At 44.9% G+C, this 21,627-nt stretch overlaps 1 protein-coding gene across 3 annotated transcripts in view; it reads left to right on the top strand.

The window, feature by feature from the left end:
* AcCoAS (acetyl coenzyme A synthase) overlaps window positions 1-21,627 on the top strand; it is an 87,640-nt gene that overhangs the window by 43,720 nt on the left and 22,293 nt on the right. For all 3 annotated transcript variants that reach the window (XM_076208576.1, XM_076208577.1, XM_076208578.1), the window contains exon 3: window positions 14,255-14,381. In XM_076208576.1, coding sequence (XP_076064691.1) covers window positions 14,255-14,381 — 127 coding nt within the window. The remainder of the gene's footprint in view (window positions 1-14,254; window positions 14,382-21,627) is intronic.

The following is a 21,627-nucleotide window of genomic DNA, read 5'->3' on the forward strand; positions in this document are numbered from 1 at the left end:
GAAGAAGAATGGAAGCTCCTCTGTCTTGTCCTCCTCTTCTACCGCCACTCCATTCTTTGGCTGATGGATGAATGGACTCTGGATTGAAAGGAGCGTCGGGTAATAATCTCTCTGGCCAGAAGACGCAATTCATACTTAAATTATAGCATTGGCGTTAGCTAACATTGTTTCTCTCTTCTCTCTTCTTTCTTCTCTCAAGGCTCTTCTCTTTCTCCTATATCTTGTATCTTCTCTTATCTCTCAAGAACAAGGCAGGCGCGTGTGCTGCAAGATCTGTTTTAAAAATGAAACCCGGCTTTTCTTCCACGCCCCTGAACACCAAAATTCAAAAGTTTGGTGACCGATTCTCAGACGAGTGATGTTATTTTAGCTCGAACCCCGTCACCCAGGAGAAGAAAGGTGCATGCGGCTATGGGATGATTCCCCACCCCCATTCACGATTTTGAAAAAGGTGATAATATACATCTTAAAAAAGAAAAAAGGAAATAAGTGGGGATTGAGGTTGGGTGATCCGGGATAACAAGCGCCATTGATCACCACCTCCACCAGCTTAAAGAAGTCGTTTGGTTTTAGGCAGAGTATACACTGTCTGATATGGTTTATGTTCAGGTTCTGGGTGACGCCCATCAATGTTGTTCAGCTCAGGATGGTTTTGTATGTGTGTGTGTTGGGGGGGGGGGTTCTTTGACCTCGCAAACGACAACGTGAGAGATGTTGAAAGTTCTAGTGTCCCATTCACCCCTTTGGTCTAGTGTTGTAATATATTGTTCGTGGTGCGGGTGACGCCAGGGGTTTTTATTCACTTCACGGGCTGCACAGGGTCACTGAATTTAGTGCCAACTCTCCACGTCACTGTGGACCGTATGCACAAAGGGAATACGGTCGTTGTTTGTGTGTCTGTGTGTGTAGCGGCTTCTTGTAGCTGTCCCCAATTCCATTCCCCTTTGCCAGGAAGAGAAGAGGGACTTTTGTTTCGGGAATTGGCGGTGACGTCACTGGGATTTTCGGACAAAAGTCTGTCTGGTGCGGGGGATCGATCGAGGCTTTGTCGTAGAGCCCCGTGCGTGTGACGCCCTTGCCCGAATAAAGTCACCTGGTGTGTCACACACACATGTGCATACACGCTCACGTACATACACGCAAGCGCGCTCGCATATCCTTTATGGGCGGTTAGACACTGATTTGTCTGGGAGGTCCCATGGCACGGTGACATTTTGTCAAAAAAGCATAAATCCTGCGTTCGCCGGCATCTGGAAGGTTAATCTCTTCTTATTATTCTATCTTCTTTCGTTTTTTTTTTCTCTTCCTCCGCTTCCTCTTCTTCCTCCTCTTCCTCTTCTTCCTTTTCTTCCCCCTCCTCTTTTTCTTTTGTTTTCCTCTTCTTTCTATTCTTCCTCTTCTTTCTATTCTTCCTCTTTGTCATAATTTCTTCTTTTTTCCTCCTTTCTGTTCCTCATCCTCCTCTTCCTCTTCTCCTCCTTCCTCTTCCTCTTGTTTCCCCTCTCCTTCTTCATCTTCATTTGTACCACACCCACCAGCACCCGCCCTTCCCCATCCTTCCCACCTTTTCCCAGCCGAGACGAGATCAAGCGGGAACGAGTACCATCGTGCCTGCCAACCTGCGCGCTATCTCCGCACTGCAGTCCTGTCTAATCCAGTTGGACCAGTTGGACAAAGCTTTCACTCGTTTCTGTCCGTAGGGTGGGGATGTGGGTGGGGAAGGTTCCACTTCGTGGATTCATCATTGGGAAAGCAGTCTCCTATGTACATTTGTGTATTTACCTAGTTGTAATATACGGGAGGGGAGCTATGCTCGTGGTGACCGTCTTTGTATCTCTCCGCATCAAGTTTTATCTTAAAATCTTGTATAGTGTTAGCGCACATACTGTTTTGTTGTTTAATTTGTTCCATGTATTTATCGCTCTATGTGGAAAACTGTTCCTTTTCAAGTTTTTCTATAACTATTCTTTTTCATTTTTTTTCCGTGTCCTCTTGTTTTACCGTTTTCCCACACTAATAGGTCGTTCCTGTCTAAAACTTCCATTCCTTTCATTATTCTGTAGATAGTTAGCAAATCTCCTCTTTCTCTTCTTTGTTCCAGAGTTGGTAGGTTCAATTTGGATAGTCTTTGCTCATATGTTAGTTCGGCGAGTGTCGGTGCTAGTTTGGTTGTCGCTCTTTGTAATCTTTCTAGTTTCTTAATATTCTTTTTGGTACTGGGTGTCCAAAGTGATGCTGCGTACTCAAGTTTTGGTCTTATTAGTGTAGTTAGTATTTTCCTTATCATTTCTTCGTCCATATAAGTAAATGCCACTTTGATTGCTCTCAATAAGTTGTAGGTTTCACCGAACATCTTATTTATATGCTTATCTGGTTTCATGTCCTTTCCAATCATCACTCTTTTTCATAGTTTTTCTTTTTTCTTCCCCAATTCTGTAATATTTTGATATTCTGCTTCTACTCTTTCCAAATTCCATTATACTGCATTTCTTAATATTGACTTTTACTTCCCACTTTTGAGTCCAATTCCATATTGTGTCCAGATCTTGTTGCAATGAGTTGCAGTCCTCTTCCGTTTTTACCTTCTTAAGTAATTTTGCATCATCTGCAAAAAAAAATTATGTAGCACTCCACGCCTTCATTCATGTCATTAATGTATACAGCGAACATGATCGGGGCCAGTACTGATCCTTGCGGGACACCGCTTTTTACTTCTTCCTAGTTGAAGAATTTTTCTCTAATTACAACTCTCATTTTCCTCCCAATGTGTGTGTGTACGTGTGTGCATGTGTGTGTACAATCTTTTGTCAATGGTCATGGTACTACGGGAGGATGATGGGCCACAGGCCACGATCTTGGATCACGTGTTGAACTCGTGATCGGCAGCTATTACCCTCCGGAGGAGAACTAGAGCTCATATATAGCCCGATCTACAGGTCGTGTTGTGACCTTACGTACACACAGCTCGAGAGCGCAGTGGTACCGTTTGTAACCGCTAATTCAGTGGACCGAGTTTGAATCCTGACCAGAGCTGAAATAATTTCAGCATCGCTGCACTCCAAGCCGTCACTCTAACTCGTGGGCAAGGTGTTTTGTGTGTGTGTAAGGTCACAGCGTTACCCATAGATTGGGCATATGTGCGCTCGGAGTTTACATACGGGATAGTAATAGCCGTCGATCACGAGTCCAACACGTGATCCAAGACATTGGTTAACCACACACACGCACACACACACACACACACACACACACACACACACACACACACACACACACACACACACACACACACACACACACACACACACACACACACACACACACACACACACACACACACGAGTGGGATTGCCGGCTCACAGTGCAGCGGTACTGAAATGTTCAGTCCTGGTGGTAGTCTCTGATTCGGATCGCAGCTTTTGCGGTCGTGTGGGTGGGTATCACCACATCGTCGAGCCAGGTGTGTGTGTGTGTGTGTGTGCGCGCGCGCGACACCTCCAGAATGGTGTCTTCAAGATACGCATCACGAACAATACTGCCTTCACCCTGTTAAAGGTTGGTCGAAAAGACCAAAACGTTCTTTAAAAAATATGAGTATAATATGGGGGACACCCATCGCCAGAAATTGATCCAGTCTGTCTAGAATTGCCCCTCCACCCCTCCCAAAAATATTCAATAAACAACCGAAGACTTGTCACCTGAAAAGTCCACAGGCGAATCTCCACTGGCATCGCTACCTTCTGGTACGCATGACTAGAGACCACAGCCTGTATGCAAACATGTGCCCTCTCCCAAAGAATGTTCAAAACAAAATTGATGTGTACCTGTCTGTTTATGGAACTTTCCTCCCAGAAGGTGATCTTGTACAGTCGAAGGACGTCTTGGAGATAGTATAGTTTAATTTTTTTTTTTTTTTTTTTTTTTTCTCTTGATAGCCTCACGCCGACTCTGAAAAGGCGATAGGAGATATAAAAACTTCAGCGTAAGGTTAATAACGCCATTGTCGCTGTCGATTTCCTGAAATCATGTATTCACCCATGTATACGCGCACACACACACACATAGTCGCCTGATGCTAGTCCTATACATTAGGATGAAATGGTGAAGAGGTGTAAAACACCACAACCTGCCGGTATAGATCGCTCAATATACCAATGACTTTTTTCTTCTTACAAAGGAGACAGCCAAGTCGGAAGGCAAATACCCATTCCTACCCAATTCACTCCCACCTATTCCACTCCCATCCACCACCCCTTTTTTTCCCTCGCATCTTATCTCCTTATGGATGACGGGTCATCCCTGGCTTCCGCCCATTGCCCTGGGTCAGAAGCAATGCAGCAAGACGCCGGCATAGATACAGGTGATAAAATCTAGTGCCCCACATGTCCAAGCAGGCGGTCTGTCTAGCACCTTTAAGCATACTTTCAACTCCATATACTAGAAGCAGTCCCCTTGTTCTACACTAGAAAACACACACACGGCTCGACGGTGCAGTGGTACCGTTATGGACCGTTGATTCAGCAATCCGGGTTCGAGCTCCGCCCGGGGCACTGCGAGCCAGCACTCCAACTCAATTAGGCAAAGTGCTGTGTGCGCTTGTGTATACATATATATAAGGATTACCCATATATCGGGCCATATATGAGCTCTTGAGCTCTCATCCGGGAGGGTAATAGCTGCGGATCACGAATCCAACAGGTAATCCTAGACCATGATAAATCGCACACGTATCCACGCTTGCATTCTGTAGTTACGCCATACCACAATGCACCGCACTACAACTTCATCGATTTTCGTACACGAACGCGCACGAGTCTGCTACATTCTCTTTGAACGTGCTTATTGAACGTAAATTGTGATTAAAGGTATTCTCTCATTCTCTCTATCTCTCTCACACACACACACACACACACACACACACACACACACACACACACACACACACACACACACACACACACACACACACACAGTGGACTTGGGTGATGGGAACCTCGGCCGTGGGTTTCCCCTACGGTGATAGTACGACCCAGTCGGGTACTATTAACCTGTTTTGGAACCGTCTGGTATTTGGGCATTTATTTCTGCCCCCCTTCCCCCGTGCCGTGCCAGGTGACTTTATTCGTTCCGGGATCGTACGCAGAGGTCCCGTTTTGTCCCGATCCAGCCTAGGAATCGAACAAGTTGTCTAGTAGTATGTAGACAAAGAAATCTAGAACAAAGTGAAAGAGTGTGAAATCTTGTTATAAATTATTTTCACTTATTAGTTTGTGTTTATTTTTATTTTATCTCTATGAATTCTAATTTTTGCTTTATATTTTGTTTATTTTATTCTATTTGATTAAATCTTATTTTAATTTTGATTTTATATTTTATTTTTGCAAAGGGAAAATGTACCTGTATTACCAAAGCGGATGGATTAATTACACACGAGATATGGCAATGAATCAGGTGCACAAGCACTTGCGAACTTAGGTGTCACGTTTGCCGAATCTGATGGATGAGTACATGACACTCCATCGGCGGTCGTCACGCACGCCAGTGGTGGTCGTTTATCAAAGGAAGCTGAGGCACGAATAACCATTAAGTTGACGAGGATTCCTTTAAACCCCAGTTAACCATGTACATTAATTCGCTTATTCATTTGTTTGTTTTCTATTTTAATTTTGTATTTGTTATTTTCTTACTTGGTTATTTTATTTTTATTTTGTGCATTAATTAGGAAGGGGAAGGGTGGAAGGCTACACAGGATTGGAAGGAGGCGTACATAGTTCCGAGAACACTTAAAGTGCTCAAACTACTTAATATGGTGAATGAAATGGTACAGTTCTAGCCAGAACTAAATATGTAAAGTGCGACCTCTGCTAGAAGGGTTAATAAAAATATTTCAAGCCTCTTGGCCATGTTAGGGACTTGGGTAAAGTAGACTGTTAAGTTTAACATCCAGGCGGGAGAGAGACCATGTGTGTGTGTGTGTGTGTAGATATTCAACATATCGCCGTGTTATTGAAGGGATTAATTCTGCAACTCTCAAGAAAGTCCCAACCCCCCCCCTACCCCACCCATGGCCTCGATGTGGCCAGTCTCGTCGTGCCTTGGGAGTGTGCACAGGAGGAGGAAGAAACGCCGCGGCAGCCTAGCTGACCTTCCCCCGACCTCGCTTCTCTCCTGCATGACCTTGCCTGTGACCTTGCGGTGACCTCGAATCTCTGATCGAGTACAAAGCGTACTACAGTCTTCCTACAAAGTTCTCTGCTTTATTGAAGAGAATATCTATATAGAATGATGGGGACGAAGTATAATGGGAATTGCAGCTCTTGAAATGAGAACGGCTTCCACGGATCTAGTTCGTAATCCTAGGTAGTAGTGTCTAGACAAGGCGCACAACGCGCCCACTTCACCTCAGCACAGTCACAAAGCGCACCCACAACACCACGCCCACCCTTGGCAGCGAGTATATTGATTGGAGGAGAGGGCTAGGGCGGGTCGTAGGTGGTATAATACTCCCACCGGCAAGTAGAGGTGGGTGGCAAGAAAGGCGGCAAGTGAGGTGGCAAGCAGAACTGCATGCACCACCCACCTCACGTGATTGAATCACGTAGCGTCTGGCTTACGTCACGTGAACGGTGGCTTGCGTCAAGAACGTTGGCTCGGGTCACGTGTGCGTTGGCTTGTCACGTGAGCGTTGGCCTGCGTACCGCAAGTGCTGGCCTGTATCACGTAGTGGGTAGCATCACGTGAACGCGGACTTGTATCCCGTGACTGACCTGCACTCGAAAGGGAATTTGTAATAAATATTTTATATAATGTAAAATAACGTCGTTTGGCTAGCAGTCATGACTCGTGTTTTTTCGCTTCGAGGTCCTGATGGTGGGGGGAGGGAGGGAAGGGGAGCACCAGCCGCGCAGAAGCGCGTGGCGCCAGTACATGCACAAGCAAACAGTTACCTTGTTTTATTTTGTTAATATAGTTATTGTTTGGTGGGGTGGGGGACAATAAGTGGCCTTTTAAATCAGTTGCAGGTGTGGTCCACACCATTCTCTTGATGTCAGCATCCCTAGACCATCTGTAGATCTCTGGATTCCAAGACGTATACATTTGTGTCACATTACGCCCCCAAGCTATGACGTCAGACGAGAGGCGTCGGATCCGAGGAGCTACCAGAAGGAAATGGATAAAAAGCGTCACTGGCAAATTAAAAGTCGAGGATTATCAAGTGTGTCAATGGTTACCTTCTGTTTAGGAAATTCGCATGTCGGATGCCAGAGCGGTTTGATGAATGAAAAGGATAATAATAATATAGATAAATTAAAAAAATCTCCCCCTTCGAAATCCCATCTCTGTATGGTGTCATTCCTCTAACAATGCATTTTGTATCATATTTTGTACGGTCATACTTGCAAGTCGACATAAGGGGGAATTCATATGATACAGAAATAATATATGCATGCATATTTTTCAGCACCCTTGCCAAGCCTTTCAGAAGTCCCCGTCACCCTTGTTAGAAAATCTATATTCTAGTTTGTCAGTATTTTGTTGATTCAACATCAGTGTAACAAAATTTTGTCCCTGGATAATATGAAAATACTCATCTTTACACTGATGCTGCTTTAATGAACAAAAATGGATGCAGAAGTCGGTAATTCGAAAATTATTTTTGCCCTCAATTTTGGCGGCACCCTCCCTCAGTTGGGAACCACTGGCCTAAGGTCTCAGAAAATGTTAATGTACGGTACTCTAAATATTCGGTGGGGGGAGGGGAAAGGGGTGAAGTGGTTTCAAAAGCACTCCCGATGTGTCATGTTGATTTTCGTTTTTTTTTTTTCATTAAGATACCGATGATGCAGATATTATTTTCATTATTATATATTTTTTTACATTTATTGTTATTATTATTGTCATTACTTTAATATTTCTCAGATTCTCATGAAGTAATACATTTGTCGAATCCGTCTTTTGTAACATTGATACCAGGCTGAGTGACGCACAAATGCGCGCGTGCTAGAGAGAAAATGACGGAGGAAAGAGAGTAATGGGATATGGAGGGAGAGAGAGGAGAGAAAAGGGGAAAGGTAGGGAGGGAGAGAGAGGTGAGGGTGGTGGAGGAGGGTAGGGAGAAGAGAGGGGGAGGGTGGAGAGAGGAGAGGGTAGGAAGAAGAGGAGGGAGAGGGACAGGGTAGTGAGAGGAGGAGAGAGGGGGAGGGTAGGGAGTAGAACGGTAGAGAAGGGAAGAAAGAGAGAGAGAGAAGCGATAGGGTAAGGAGGGAGGGATGGAGGATGGGGAGAGGGGGAGGGGAAAGGAGAGTGAGAGAGAGAAAAGGGAGGTTAGGGAAGGAGGTGAGAAAAAAAATGAGGTTAGGGGAGTAGGAGAGAGAGTGGGGAAGGATAGGGAGAGAGGGAGGGAGGGAAGAAAGATAGAGAAAAAGGAGGTTAAAGAAGGAGAGAAAGTTGGGAAGGAGGGGAAGAGAGAGAGAGAGAGAGAGAGAGGGAAGGTCCTTAAGTATCATCTACTGCGCCTTAGGTATCCCCCACCCCCTCCACACTCACCCTTCATCCTTCACCCAGGTGCTTGAATAACAGGCTGACCTGGTCCCAGTAAATAAGAGGCGGCGGCAGCAGCGAAAATCAATGAAGTCCATTAAATTCAATGGAGATGTCCGTGAACCTCTGTTGTAGTAGACGGTACCTTATCCTCCTGTATTGGTTGCAGCCTGTCGATCTCGTTCATCCGAATGTCAAACCGCCCCCGTAAAGAAATATTTTTCCAGTTATGTTTGTACTGAAGGTGTACGGACATAAACTCACAAGACACAAGCCACACCAGAGTATTGTAATGGCATAACGATGACCTCGGGTTATGAGGACGACATGCGAGATGTCAGGTCAGGACAATCAGGTCGTGTGTGAGTGTATAAAAGCCACCTGCCAGTGAAAATGTGTACCTTTCTCTCCCACTGTTTCCACGGAACAGTTGAGTAGTCACAGCTGATATCTGGATTTGTACCAGATAGCTTGTCCTGGTGACGATAAATGCGCGTTGGCAACCCATTCGATATGTTGAAGGCACAAGAATCAGTCAATCAATTGTTGCCTCGAGTTTCACTAAATGGAAAATCCGCAGCCCCACAGTGGCTGGCAACGGTCCTCGGAACGGAAGAAATTGAAAATGTCTGTTTTATGTTCGTGTGGAACAGTTTCTGTGTCACCGACTGAATGTGGCAGTAGGGGAGCAGTCGCCGGTTGTCTGCTCTCCATGGGTGAGAAAGTGTGAGAAACATATAGATGAAATTAATAGAGAGAAATATTTTGTGATAGACGCCGCCAGGAGATTTCTTTCATCTCGGGCACGAAGAGACCCCGTGACAGGCGCCGCCAGGAGATTTCTTTCATTTCGGGGATGAAGGAAATCTCCTGGCGTCTATCACATATTGGGCCTTGTCCGGAGACAGAGTGTCAGCCCTTCAGGGCTGTAGCTCCTGATGGATTCGAGAGGGTCGACCATTGGTCCCTCAAAGAACGTTCATGTGAAGTTATTAAAAAAAAAAAAAAATCCATTCTCTTGAATTACACATCTGTTCTGGACATTATTTTTCAAATCTGACTGTTAGGTTACTTAACTATGGCTATGCTCACTTTCAATTTGTTCATTTCTATTTGAAGCTGGTGCGGTTTGTTTCACAAATTCAGATCTGTATCATTGGTCGCTATGCTTGAAAGAAGAGCCATGTCGGACTATAGGATATGGGATGGAAAAGATAGATAACGATGGATTTTCTTTCTCTTTCATTTTCTGTCACGCGCGCGCGCATGCGCACACACACACACACACACACACACACACACACACACACACACACACACACTCGGTGGCGCGGTTGAAAGAGTACTGGACTGTCAGGACAAAGGTGTGTCAGCACCTGGTTCGAATCCTGCCCAGGGCCGAAATTATTTCGGTATCGCTGCGCTTCGGGTCGTTACTCCGACTCTCGTGGGCGGGGAGTTGTGTGTTTGTGTGCAAGGTCATAGCATTACCCATAGATCGGTCATACGAGCTCTGAGCTCTCTTCCGGGAGGGAAATAGCTGTCGATCACGAGTCCAACACGTGATCCAAAAGACCAAGGTGAACACACAGACACACACACACGCACTACACACCTCGTGGCGCTGTGGTTAGAGTTCTCGCCTGCCACTAAGACGGTCCGGGTTCGACTTCCGCCCAGGGCTGAAATAATTTCAGTATCGCTGCGCTGCGGGGTTTTACTCCAATTCTCGTGGGCGGGGAGTTTGGGGTGTGTGTGAGTGTAAGGTCGCAGTATTACCCATAGATCGGTTATATGAGCTCCGAGCTCTCATGCGAGTGGTTAATAACTGTCGATCACGAGTCTAACACGTGATCCAAGACCATGGTGAATCACACTCACACTAGCATCCCCTGCACATTTTGCACTCAGATTAGACAAGTTCTAAACTTAACACATTGTATATTGCCAGTGTATGTGTTTCGCTGTTAACTCAGTAAACCGGTTATAATTGATATAATTATTACGATTTACACAAACATTATATATATATATATATATATATATATATATATATACATATATACACACACACACACACACACACACACACACACACACACACACACACACACACACACACACACACACAGCGTTGCTCCTTTTCTGCACAATACAGTTAAATAAACATGTACACATTAAGATGACAAAAAAAAAAAAAGCACAACCGTCGCCTTGTTTGACGCGAGGCCTGGGGCGTGTATGTTCCTCATGCACAGAGTCGCTGCATTGAGTGGGCATCCGGAGTAAGCCTAAGAGTGCTCACTGGGATGCTTTTGAGCCTAGTAGTGGGGATCAGCCATCGCCTGAATAAAGTCGGCCGTTTGAGAAAAAAAAGTGAAGTGTCTCAGGGTGAGAGATGTTCTGTGAATAAGTCTTATTCCTGCGAGTTGTATTCTCGGGGCCCTCTGCGGGCTATGTTACCTTGGTATTCGACAGCCCTGGCCAGGTGGGGAGGCAACCCAACATCGACAAAAAAAAAGGGGGGGGGGTGCTTGCCGCAACTGACAGGACTTAGCTCTACCAGGGGTTTCTCACTTCCCACAGCATGAGAGTAGGAGGATGAATTGCTAACTAAAGTTGATTGGTGTTGGAGCCTATAAATTACAAGTGTGTGGGTGTGTGCGTGCTTTTACTTAATGGTAATATACAGGTAGGGAGGAATGTTCGTGGTATCCCGTTTGCTCTACCCGATCCGCCCCTCTCCCCTTGCTCTACCTCCCTCTCGCTTCACCTTCCCTCCTTCCTCATCTGCCCCCCCCCTCTCTCTCTCTCTCTCTCTCTCTCTCCTCTCTCTCTCTCTCTCTCTCTCTCTCCTCTGTTTATATGCGTCAACCATATATTCTTTTGTTGTCCACATAGAAAATTAATTTTAACCGGACCTCAAGACGAGAAAGTTTTTCATGAAATATTGTAGTCTCAGGCCGCATTTGATTGTGCCACACTTGATGCAATTGCTCGCTTGAGGCAGAGGATGAGTGTAATGTTCCTTGGCGTAGTTATCTTATTGGATATGCAACGTTAGTCATTATTTCGAGTCTTGCTCGACAGTAATCCGTCAAAGTTTATCAAAGTAGATTATGAAATTAGAATTGATTTTTTAATAGCTGGTAGATTAACTGTAGAAAGACATTATTTTTTGGTACCAGGTTTATGCGCAGTGTGTGATTCTAGAGGTTGGGGGAAGGGAGGGTGATAAGTGTCTTCTCGAGATTGGCGCATGCGCAACCTTTACGTTGCGCTTTGGCCCCGCCCACTTCCGCGCGCCTATCACATTTTGTCTTTGTTATTAATTTCTTGTATTTTGGAGCGCGTTTATAAATTGATGTATATATTATTTTTCATGTAAACATAAATCCGTATATACAAGTTTTTGTTCAAACTGAATTGTGCGTGTGTGCGCGCGAGCGCGCTCAGTACCTAACTGCACATTGTTTACCTTTGTATACAGGAAAGGAGCAATGCTCCTGTCTTTCACTCCAAAATGATCATGGCTTCACTTTCAGATATGGTTCCTATTCCTTAGGTAGTAGCATTGACGTGAAGAAGGTAGAAAATAGAATAAGCCACAGAGACTTTGAAAGAGGGTTGGAGAATTGAAGGTTTGGAGTAGCGTTAGAAAATGCAACGGTTGAATGTAGAGTATGATGATGACGAGAATGGGGAGGAAAAAAGAGAGGAATATAGTAATAAAAAAGATAACAAATTATCGTGATACTTTATTACCATTCTGTAAAATGATTATTAAAAATGGGTGATTCATTGGCTACATAAAAAATGTACAAGTTGATATGAGGGAAAGGTAGGTTTCCTCAGATAATTAACAATAGCTATGGTAAAGGAAAGAAATGTGGAAAAGTAAACAAGTCAAGGAAAGCAGTGGAAAAAATGAAAAAGAAAAGAAAAGAAAAAGTAGGATGGTAAGAAAATTCTACAAGACTCGAAATGTACGGATATAACGAAAAAAAATAGTGAATAGAGGAGAGCTATAGACACGAGAGCCACTCCTATGGTAGAAGGAAAAAGTGTGTGTGCATGGAGAAGGTGTCAAGCAAAAAGCGGGGGACAGGAAACTGTGGGGGGAACCGGACCGGGTGTGGTGGTACGGGCACGTGATGGGAATGGGACGGGTCAGACCAGTCAGAAAGATGGGTCAGAGTTCGAGGAAACCAGCCCTTCTATCTTTGGGGACAAAAACTGAACCAAGGAGATGGGAGATGAAGTCCTAGGGGTGGTCAAGGAGAGATTTAAGGATGAAAGAAGCAGAATGGAGGGATAGGACAAGGTTGACCCGTCACAAGAAGAGGACGCCACCACGCCTCCGAAGAGCATGCTGCGTGTTTCTGAAGAAGCACCATAGTGCGAAACTAGTTAAAGAATAAACTCTCGTTCTATTTGTGTGTTTTCCCCTCTGCCCCTCTCTCTCTCTCTCTCTCTCTCTCTCTCTCTCTCACACACACACACACACACACACACACACACGCATATATATATATATATATATATATATATATATATATACATACATACATACAAGAGACCGACCTCACGTCTGACCAGACGCGACCTAATTAGGGTGACCCCTACTAGCCTCCGAGCGTTGAGTCAGATCAAGTACCACACAACTCTACCATGCATCAACTTGCACCTACAAGCATGCTTGTGGGGTACATGTACACAACAAGCCTATTACCGGCAGCTTTTGTGAATTTGAATAGCTAGAAGAAAACTCCACTCACCATATTCTAGACTTTCCTAAAAACATTTCAGCGGTGTGTCCAACATTCGTATAGGTTTAGCTTAGCGTAATTCGTCATTCAGCTTCACAATATATGAAAAACCAGGATCCGAGGTTGCATTTATTCACACGAACGCTCAGCAGTTGACGAGAATCTGACCTGCGTGAAACAGCTTTTAGGTGTGAATGAATGCGGTAGTTGGAGGTATGTCTTGGAAACCATGTTTAGAGACTACGGACTTTCCCTTGTATAGTGAAAGATCAAATTGTCTTAACAGGTTTGTCCAAATGTAAACTGAACAGTAGTAAAAATTATGAGAATCTGTTAGAGACGGCTAGCCGATCCTCATAATGTTTCGCCATGTTTAAATCTGTCTTCAGACAAACCTGGGGTGATGGTTTTGTTTTTCATAGTACGTAAGTATGGAATCAATATATTTAGTCAAACCTGCCGCCACGCCCCCATGTTCAATGACGTAGAAATAAACCTCGCCGTGATTGGATAACAATGTGAAGGTGACCAATTAGGAGAGGTTTTGGGCCAGGAGGGAACAGTCACAACCGGTTCCTTTATAAACAGTGGTCAGAAGTAAGGGCAAATTTAATTTCTATTTCAGTTTCATAAAGGTTCTTGGATCGTTATATATATATATATATATATATATATATATATATATATATATATATATATATATATATATATATATATATATATATATATACATGTATATAATTTTTTCTTTGTCCGGAAATATTTAGTTTCACGTGTTTTTTTTTTTTTTTTTTTTTTTTAATCCTTGAACTGTATGTTTATTATTTTCATTTTAATAGTTCTCTTTTAGTATTTTATATTACTTAATTTTTTTAAATTTGATCTGTGAAATTTGAATTTTTTGTCGAAGTTTTCATCCATTCTTTTGTTCGTTTTCTTTCCAGTTCGGAGGCTATTCATCTGAGAGCCTGGCTGAGCGGATGATCGATGCCCAGGCCAGCATTCTGATCACGAGTGACGCCGTCTGGAGGGGGACGAAGCTGGTTCACCTGAAGGACATTGCAGATGGAGGTGAGTTGCAGGTGCCCCCCCCCCCCCGAATGACGTCATAGCCCGGCTTCCCATCTTTATTGTGTTTTGTTCTTAGTCGTCTCTGGTCAGCAGTTTCTCCTCATTTTTCTTCTTAATTTTTATTTACTTGTTTATTTTTTTGCCTCCTCGTTCTCCTCTACCTCTTTTTTTCCTCCTCTTTACCATCCTCATCCCCCACCCTGTGTTCCCCCATCTACCTCCTCCTCCTCCTCCTCCACCACCACCATCGAATTCGTACCCTTTCCTGTTACTTTTTATTGCTTCCCCTCCCTACTACTCCTTCGCTTCCTCCCCTGCCCCTCCTTCCAACTTGTCCCCTTTCCTGTTAATTTTTATTGCTTTTTCCCTCCTCCTCCTCCTCCTCCCCTCCCCCTCCTCTCCTTCTCCCTCCTCCTCTCCCTCCCCTCCTTCCAACTCTGTTTTCATTCCCTCCCTTATACATCTTTGCATCACTTTATATTTCCTCTCCTTTTCTTCTATTTGTCTTCTCTCTCTGTCCCTCTCAAATTGCTCTACTCCTGTTACACACCTTTTCTCTTGTTCCTAGTCCCATCTTTCTTTTCTTTTCCTCTTTTCTTTCACTCTCGTTTCTCCTTCTGTCACTTCTCTTCTCAACTTTTCTTCTCCACTCCGCCTTCGCTTATTTCCTGCTCCTTGTTGTAATGCTAACCGCGTTTGACGCCTGCCAATGGGGAGAGCGGCCTTTCTCACTTCAGCGCCCTCGGATGCAGGAATTCCGCTGCAGAATTTGGTTCTCGCCAGCTCTTCGGTTTCCACTGCATTGACCTGGAGATTTTTTTCTTTTTCTTTTTCTTACTATTTTTCGTATTATTGTAGTCTCTTTCCACTTTCCTCTCCCTCCCTCTCTCCATCTCTCCACATCTTTCTCCCACTTTCTCTCTCTCTCTCTCGTTCTATTTATCTCCTTAGTTGAATAAAAATAGTTTGGCGTTAGCCAGAACAGTCTGTAAGAGGTCTTCGTCGGGTTGAGATGATGACTCGAAATAGCCTTGACCCCGGCCATGGGGCCACCATGGAACAGAACTCGTGTCCGTGTGGACAGACAAAAATAATGTGTGTCGGGCGGCGGAGCAAGAAGGGCAGCAGAACCTAATCGATCGAGTTTCGCTATAACGGAATGCAGAGGCACAATGGAATTAATTTAATCGAGATGATCTTAACTTGCCCACAGGCTTTAACCTGTCAAGAGTTCGAATTAATCCCTTAGAGTGGAGGCAAGTGTACGCATTGGATTAAAAGGTTCGTCAGGCTACGAAGCGAGCGCTGGGTGCCACGACTGAGTGCCTCTTGAACATTGAAGTTGGGTCGATGGGAGACCAACCAAGCGAAGGGAGTTCCCGCTAGTTGCTTCTTTCTCACTGTGCTAAAACTTGCTTTCTCTCCTCTCTCTCTCTCTCTCTCTTTCTGTGTGTGTGTGTGTGTGTGTGTGTCTGTGTCTGTGTCTGTCTCTCTCAGTATCGATCTATCTGTCTATTTATGTTAGAACTCTAAACTGTATTACAATGGGTTGATTCATTTTCTCTTCTGCCTCTCTCTCTCTCTCTCTCTATCTCTCTCCCTCCCTCCCTCCCTCCCTCCCTCCCTTTCTCTCTGAGGAAGAACTTTGATCATTATTGCATTATATACAGTAGTTTCTCTTATGACGTCAATGTATGAAGTACGTCACTCTGTTGAAGGCGTTGGACACCACCTTCCTCCTCACCCCCTTTGGGGTGCAATGGAGGACCTGTACTCCGACAGGCTCGATATTTGGGGGGGAGGGAGCAACGCCCCCGTCCCCCTCCTCCCGAACTAATCGAAGTTTCGTCTTCAAGGAATTGAATCTTCTATAAGTGTGTTTGCCTGCATGAGTGCATGTGTACCTGTACGTGTGTGTGTGTGTGTGTGTTTTATGTCTATCATCATTAGTCTTGGTTAGGGGTGATAGTTTGATTGCTTGTTTCCATTCCACCTGCCATTTTATCTGCTTCCTATTAATCACCTGGGACGTCCCGCCTCCCTCCCTCCCCTCTCACCTCCTCCTTTCTCGTTATCTCCCATTTTCTAACGAGCGGTTATCGTTATCTTTTCCAAGTATTAGATGGTGGAAGGGGGAGGGGGGTGTTGCAATATCGGGGTTGTCAACAAATAAAAATTTTTGTTCATTATAGAGCCATGTTCAAACCACCCCCACCTTCACCTTGCCCTCCAATTTACGTACAGCGTTTCCTTCCCTGTCTCGCCTGTCCCTCTCCCCGTTTCCAACCTCCCCTATCACTCTCCCCTCATTCCCCATCCCACCTTATTCATCCCATCCTTTCTTCATCTTCACCTTACCCCTTTCCCATAAACCCCCACTCCCCCTATCATGCCTGGGCCTTAAAAAAAAAAAAACTCTCCCTCGCTCCTCCCCCAACAATGGAGTTACGCGGTTGCCAAAAACCAATCCATTGTTTATATTCGGTTTTGGTCACTCGTCTTATCTGGCCACATGTTTCGACTATGACAGTTCCAATCGCATTATAGATAGATAAATAGATAATTCGTTATTTGTAGCTTCTGTCACTCTCCCATAAATTGAATTCATTGTGGTGTACACTTAAGTTTAAAATTAAATACGTATATCACCTAATGAAATAGATGTGATAAAGTGATAAGATGTGTGATTAGGTGATATAATGAGGTTTTAGTTTTCTGGTAATTGTGTTTTAAAGATGTGTACTGATATGATCATCTACGCCGTAAAGTGGAAAAACAGTGTAGGGAGAGAGTAAGAGAGAGAGAGAGAGAGAGAGAGAAACCTTTAGTCCTACTCTCTTTTGTAGGGGAGGGGGAATGGAAGGAGGTGGTAAGGGTATTGTAAGTCATTCTGGTTCTATTCCGAACACCAGACATAAATCAGGCAACTTTCACTGGACCTGAAGCAGAAAAAAAAAAAAAAAAAATCAAATGGCAAGCCGAGTGGTCGGAGTAACTTTAAGAAACCTCAGGTAGTGCATGAAGTGCGACTAGCGAAGCTCGTCATCATGTGCATGAGGCAGAACATAAACAAAGGTATTTATTGGCCATTGACTCGTCCTCGACCCTCCTCTCCTCTAAATGGGTTCGTGTGACCGAACAGAACCTATAAAGTCCGCCATCGTACGCAGGACATCGAACCCCACGTGTTACTTCCGAAGCTAAGATACCGCTCGGTTACAATAGTCTAGGGTTCGAATCCCACTCGAGTGGGGCATTTATTTTAAACTGTCGAAACGGGTTTAGTAAAATAGTCTGAACTTCGACTTGTTTAAAGTGATTATTGTAGCAAGAGGAATATAGGACATTTACGAAGTCAGGTGTGTTGCATTATATACATACTATAGTTGCGTTCACTATATTTGAATGTATACACGTTCATGTCTATTCATTCTAGGTTACGAAAATAGGAATTTGCTGTCGTGATGTGGATATAAATTAATGTAATCGTGCAGTAAGCCCCCACTCTCTCTCTCTCTCTCTCTCTCTCTCTCTCTCTCTCTCTCTTTCTCTCTCTCTCTCTCTCTCTCTCTCTCTCTCTCTCTCTCTCTCTCTCTCTCTCTCTCTCTCTCTCTCTCTCTCTCTCTCTCACTGACTCCTTGTTCCCTAACTTCCCTATACAAATGAAAGGCCTAAAAATGTAATTGTACAATGACTTTGACATACTGATGATGTTAATCTGCACTAAATTTAGCTATGTGGCAGCGGATACAGACTGTTGGCGCCCGTCGTGGGGGAGAAGGGGTCCTTGGCTGAACCTAAGCGGAATTCCCGTGGGCGTGCGAAGGAAAGGGCCTCGAACTATGTTCCCGCGGGCTGAGCTACTGGTAGACGTAACTGACTTGTCGTTTGATGATGGCCACCAGCCCAGGCATTGAAGTCCTGCCAAGGTCGCTCTCCTGAGAAAAAGAAAAAAAAAATCGTTGGCGTCGAGTCGAAGGTCCTTAAGGGGGAGTCATTCCGAAAGTGGACCTCCACCAGTCCCTCCTCCCCCTCTCCCCTCTCCTCCGGCTTGGAGGTCAGGTATTAGCCAGAAAAGAATGCCAAAGTGTGCCACTTTTTTTTTTTCTTTTTGTCTTCTTCCTCTTCGTCTTCTCGTTCTTCTTTTTCTCGTTCTTCTTTTTTCGTTCGTCTTCTCGTTTTTCTTTTCCTCGTTCGTCTTCTCGTTCTTCTCGTTTCTCTCGTTCTTCTTTTTCTCGTACGTCTTCATTTTCTTCTCGTTCTTCTCGTTGTACTTCTCCTTATTGTTGTTGTTCTTTTCATTCTTCTTTTTTTCTTCTTCTGTGGGAGACAGGCGTCCTCCGACGTCGAGTGTAAATGGAAAGTATCTGGTCAGCAATAATCGACGCTTCTATCCTTGTGGGCAAAGAGGTGGAGCCATAGAGGTGGTTAAGGAGAGATATTTAAGGAAATGTGTGTGTGTGTGTGGTGTATATATATATATATATATATATATATATATATATATATGTATATTATAGAATAGTCTTCATGAAATATTGCTCTGCGTCTGTGAGTCTGACCTGTAGGGGTATCACTAAAGTTCTCTAAATTATCGACTGTACAAAAGATGCAGTCAGTACAGCATACGGGGGCTATAATGAGAAAGCTCTGGATTCTCCGAATAGAGGTGAATAATGGGAGAGTAGGTGTGGGTGGGGTGGATTGCCGCCGTAATTAAGAGTGGCACGGGAATGGGAATTTCATCACAGTGGGAGGGAGGAGTGGGCTCTCAACGCGGACAAAATTGTTTTGTTTTTTTTTCCACGTGAATAATGTCGTTCAAGTTTGCTCACAAGTAAGAATAAACAAAATGGGAAAAATGTAAATGAATCGATAAATAGCTTTTGGACGTCTTTATTCAGTAAGGAGGAGCCGGGAAGGACAGCACTGGGCGTTCCTGGTCGACCCTTGGTGAGTTCGAAGGTCCTCCTTCTGCTAAAGAAAATCGTCGGTTTATGTTTAATTAAGAATAAATATATGTAATAAATGAAATACAAGTCCCTCTTCTCCCTGCCCCATCTGCTGATTAAAATCGTCTGGCGGCACAGAGGACTGACGTACGTGTTTTGGATAGACTCATTGGATGGATCAATCTGCAAGTCATGTGTGTCTGGGAGCCAGTCACCGTGGCAACGCGTTCGTTGCATGGCGGGGGATCCTCCTCCTCCCTGTGCGATGTCTGCTGCAACGCGGCACCATTTGTAGGTTTTTGGTTCTTCTCGTGTCACCCGACTTCTTGGACCTGCATTTGGGAAAGACGCAGACATATCCGGTACTTTTTTTGAGGGAGGGAGTGGGGGTGACTTCATAGATTTATTTATGACGAATCCCATGCGACGGTGTTAGATGGACAAATGTCGGGCTACAGGTGAATCGAGTCACCTGGCGTTGGCCACAATAAAACCTACGAGGCGAGCCATGGCAACCGGAAGGGTTGGTGGCCATTGTGCATGTTGGTCACGTGGCTGGGAGCGGCGGCCACAACTCGCTTCAATAACCAGGTTTCTCTCGTTTCTTATTATTATAATTATAGTTTTAATTTTCCTAATTCTTCTTCGCCTTTATCTTTTCCTTCTTCGTCGCCTTCTTCGCTTACTTCTTTTTTTATTTTATTTACTTTTTCGCCTTTTTATTCTTCTGTTTTTCTTTTTTTTTTTCTTTTGTCTTTTTCTTCATCTGTCTTTTTTCATGGATGGTGATGTGATGCATGAGGTGGAATGGGCGGGGGGATGAGGGGTGAGGTAGTATGTGTGAGCAAAATTTGACGCAGCCCGAAGGGATTTCTCCCCGTCTTCTCCTTTTATGCAATGGGGGGACGGAGTGGGGGGTCGCCGATTTAATGAAGCGGCCTTGCTGTGGATGTGCTGTGTCCTGCGACACTGCTTCTGACCCAGGGCAGTGGACAGGGTGCAGGGATGACCCGTCATCCGGGAGGTGCTAAGATAAGAGGGATGAGGGAGGGTGGAAGGGTGTAGAGTGTATTTAGGGATGGAATGGGTGGGAATGATTTTATGCCTTTTCCATTTTGGCTACCTCCCTTGTAAGGGGAAAAAAACCTTGGTATATGTATGTACGTCTTTTTTCTGTTTTCTGTCTTCCTTTTTTGTTTTCTTCGCTTTCCTTGCCCTCTTCCTGACCTCGCCTTGTCCTCCCTCTGACCCCGCCTTGCACTCCACTTGACTCACGCTGGAACAACCCCCCCCCCCGCCCTCTGGTTCTCAGCAGACCCCCCTCCCCCCGGGCCGCCTCCTCTTCTGATGTTGAGGACGAGGTTTTCGCTTCATCTATTCCCGCCTCTTCCTCCTTCCTTCGCCGCCGCTTCCTCCACCTCCTCCTCCTCCTTCTCTCCTGATGTGAAGGACGAGATTTTCGCTTCATCTTTCCCCGCCTCTTCCTCTTCTTTCTTCTTCCTTCACCTCCTTCTCTTCCTCATCCTGCTCCTCTCCGTTCGGGTACCTCTCCCTTGTCTCCTCCTCCTCCACCTGTTCCACCCTCCATCCTCCACTCTCCACCATCCCCAACCCTTCTGGACCACTACTGCCTCAGTCACCGTCTCCACTCTTCTCTCCCTCACCTACTTCCTCCAACACCCTTTGCACTCGTCCTCCTGTCCTCGCTCATCTCTCCCCCCCCCATGCCGCTCTTCTTTCTCCCCATCTCCCTCACCCCCACTTCCCCCTCTCCTTATCCTCCCTCCCCACCTCCCTTCACTGTCCTCCCTTACCACACCTCTCGTCGCTCTTTCCCTCCCTCGCCCCTGCGTATGACATGAAGTAATGATGTTTAATTCCCCTCCCACTATCTTGTTCCTCCGCTTTTCACAGTTCCCTCCCCGCTCCCCACCTGCTCCTATCCCCCCCTCCATTCCCACTTTCCTGTCGTCGTTTCTCTCCCTCCCACCTTCGCCCAGCCTTTTGTGCAAACGCCTCTTTACCCTTTCATCCTCTCTCCCTCACCGTTCCCAAGACTCCTTCCCACCCATCTCCATCGCTCATTCACTCTCGCACATAAAAAAAACGAAACAAAATGAGACCACTATCCGCCAACGAAATTATCCCACATTGTGCTATGTCGTAGATTTTGAACTTGGAAATAATTAGATGAATAAATAGATAAATGAATAAGAATAAATGGAAATAACGTTGTTGGTTCCAATTTCCTTGCCGTTTCCTTTTTTCCCGCTTTTTTTTTTTTCGTTCGTCTT

This window comes from Oratosquilla oratoria, chromosome 25 (assembly GCF_046742065.1).
Source record: "Oratosquilla oratoria isolate Oo_2021 chromosome 25, ASM4674206v1, whole genome shotgun sequence".
Classification (NCBI taxonomy): Eukaryota; Metazoa; Arthropoda; class Malacostraca; order Stomatopoda; family Squillidae; genus Oratosquilla; species Oratosquilla oratoria.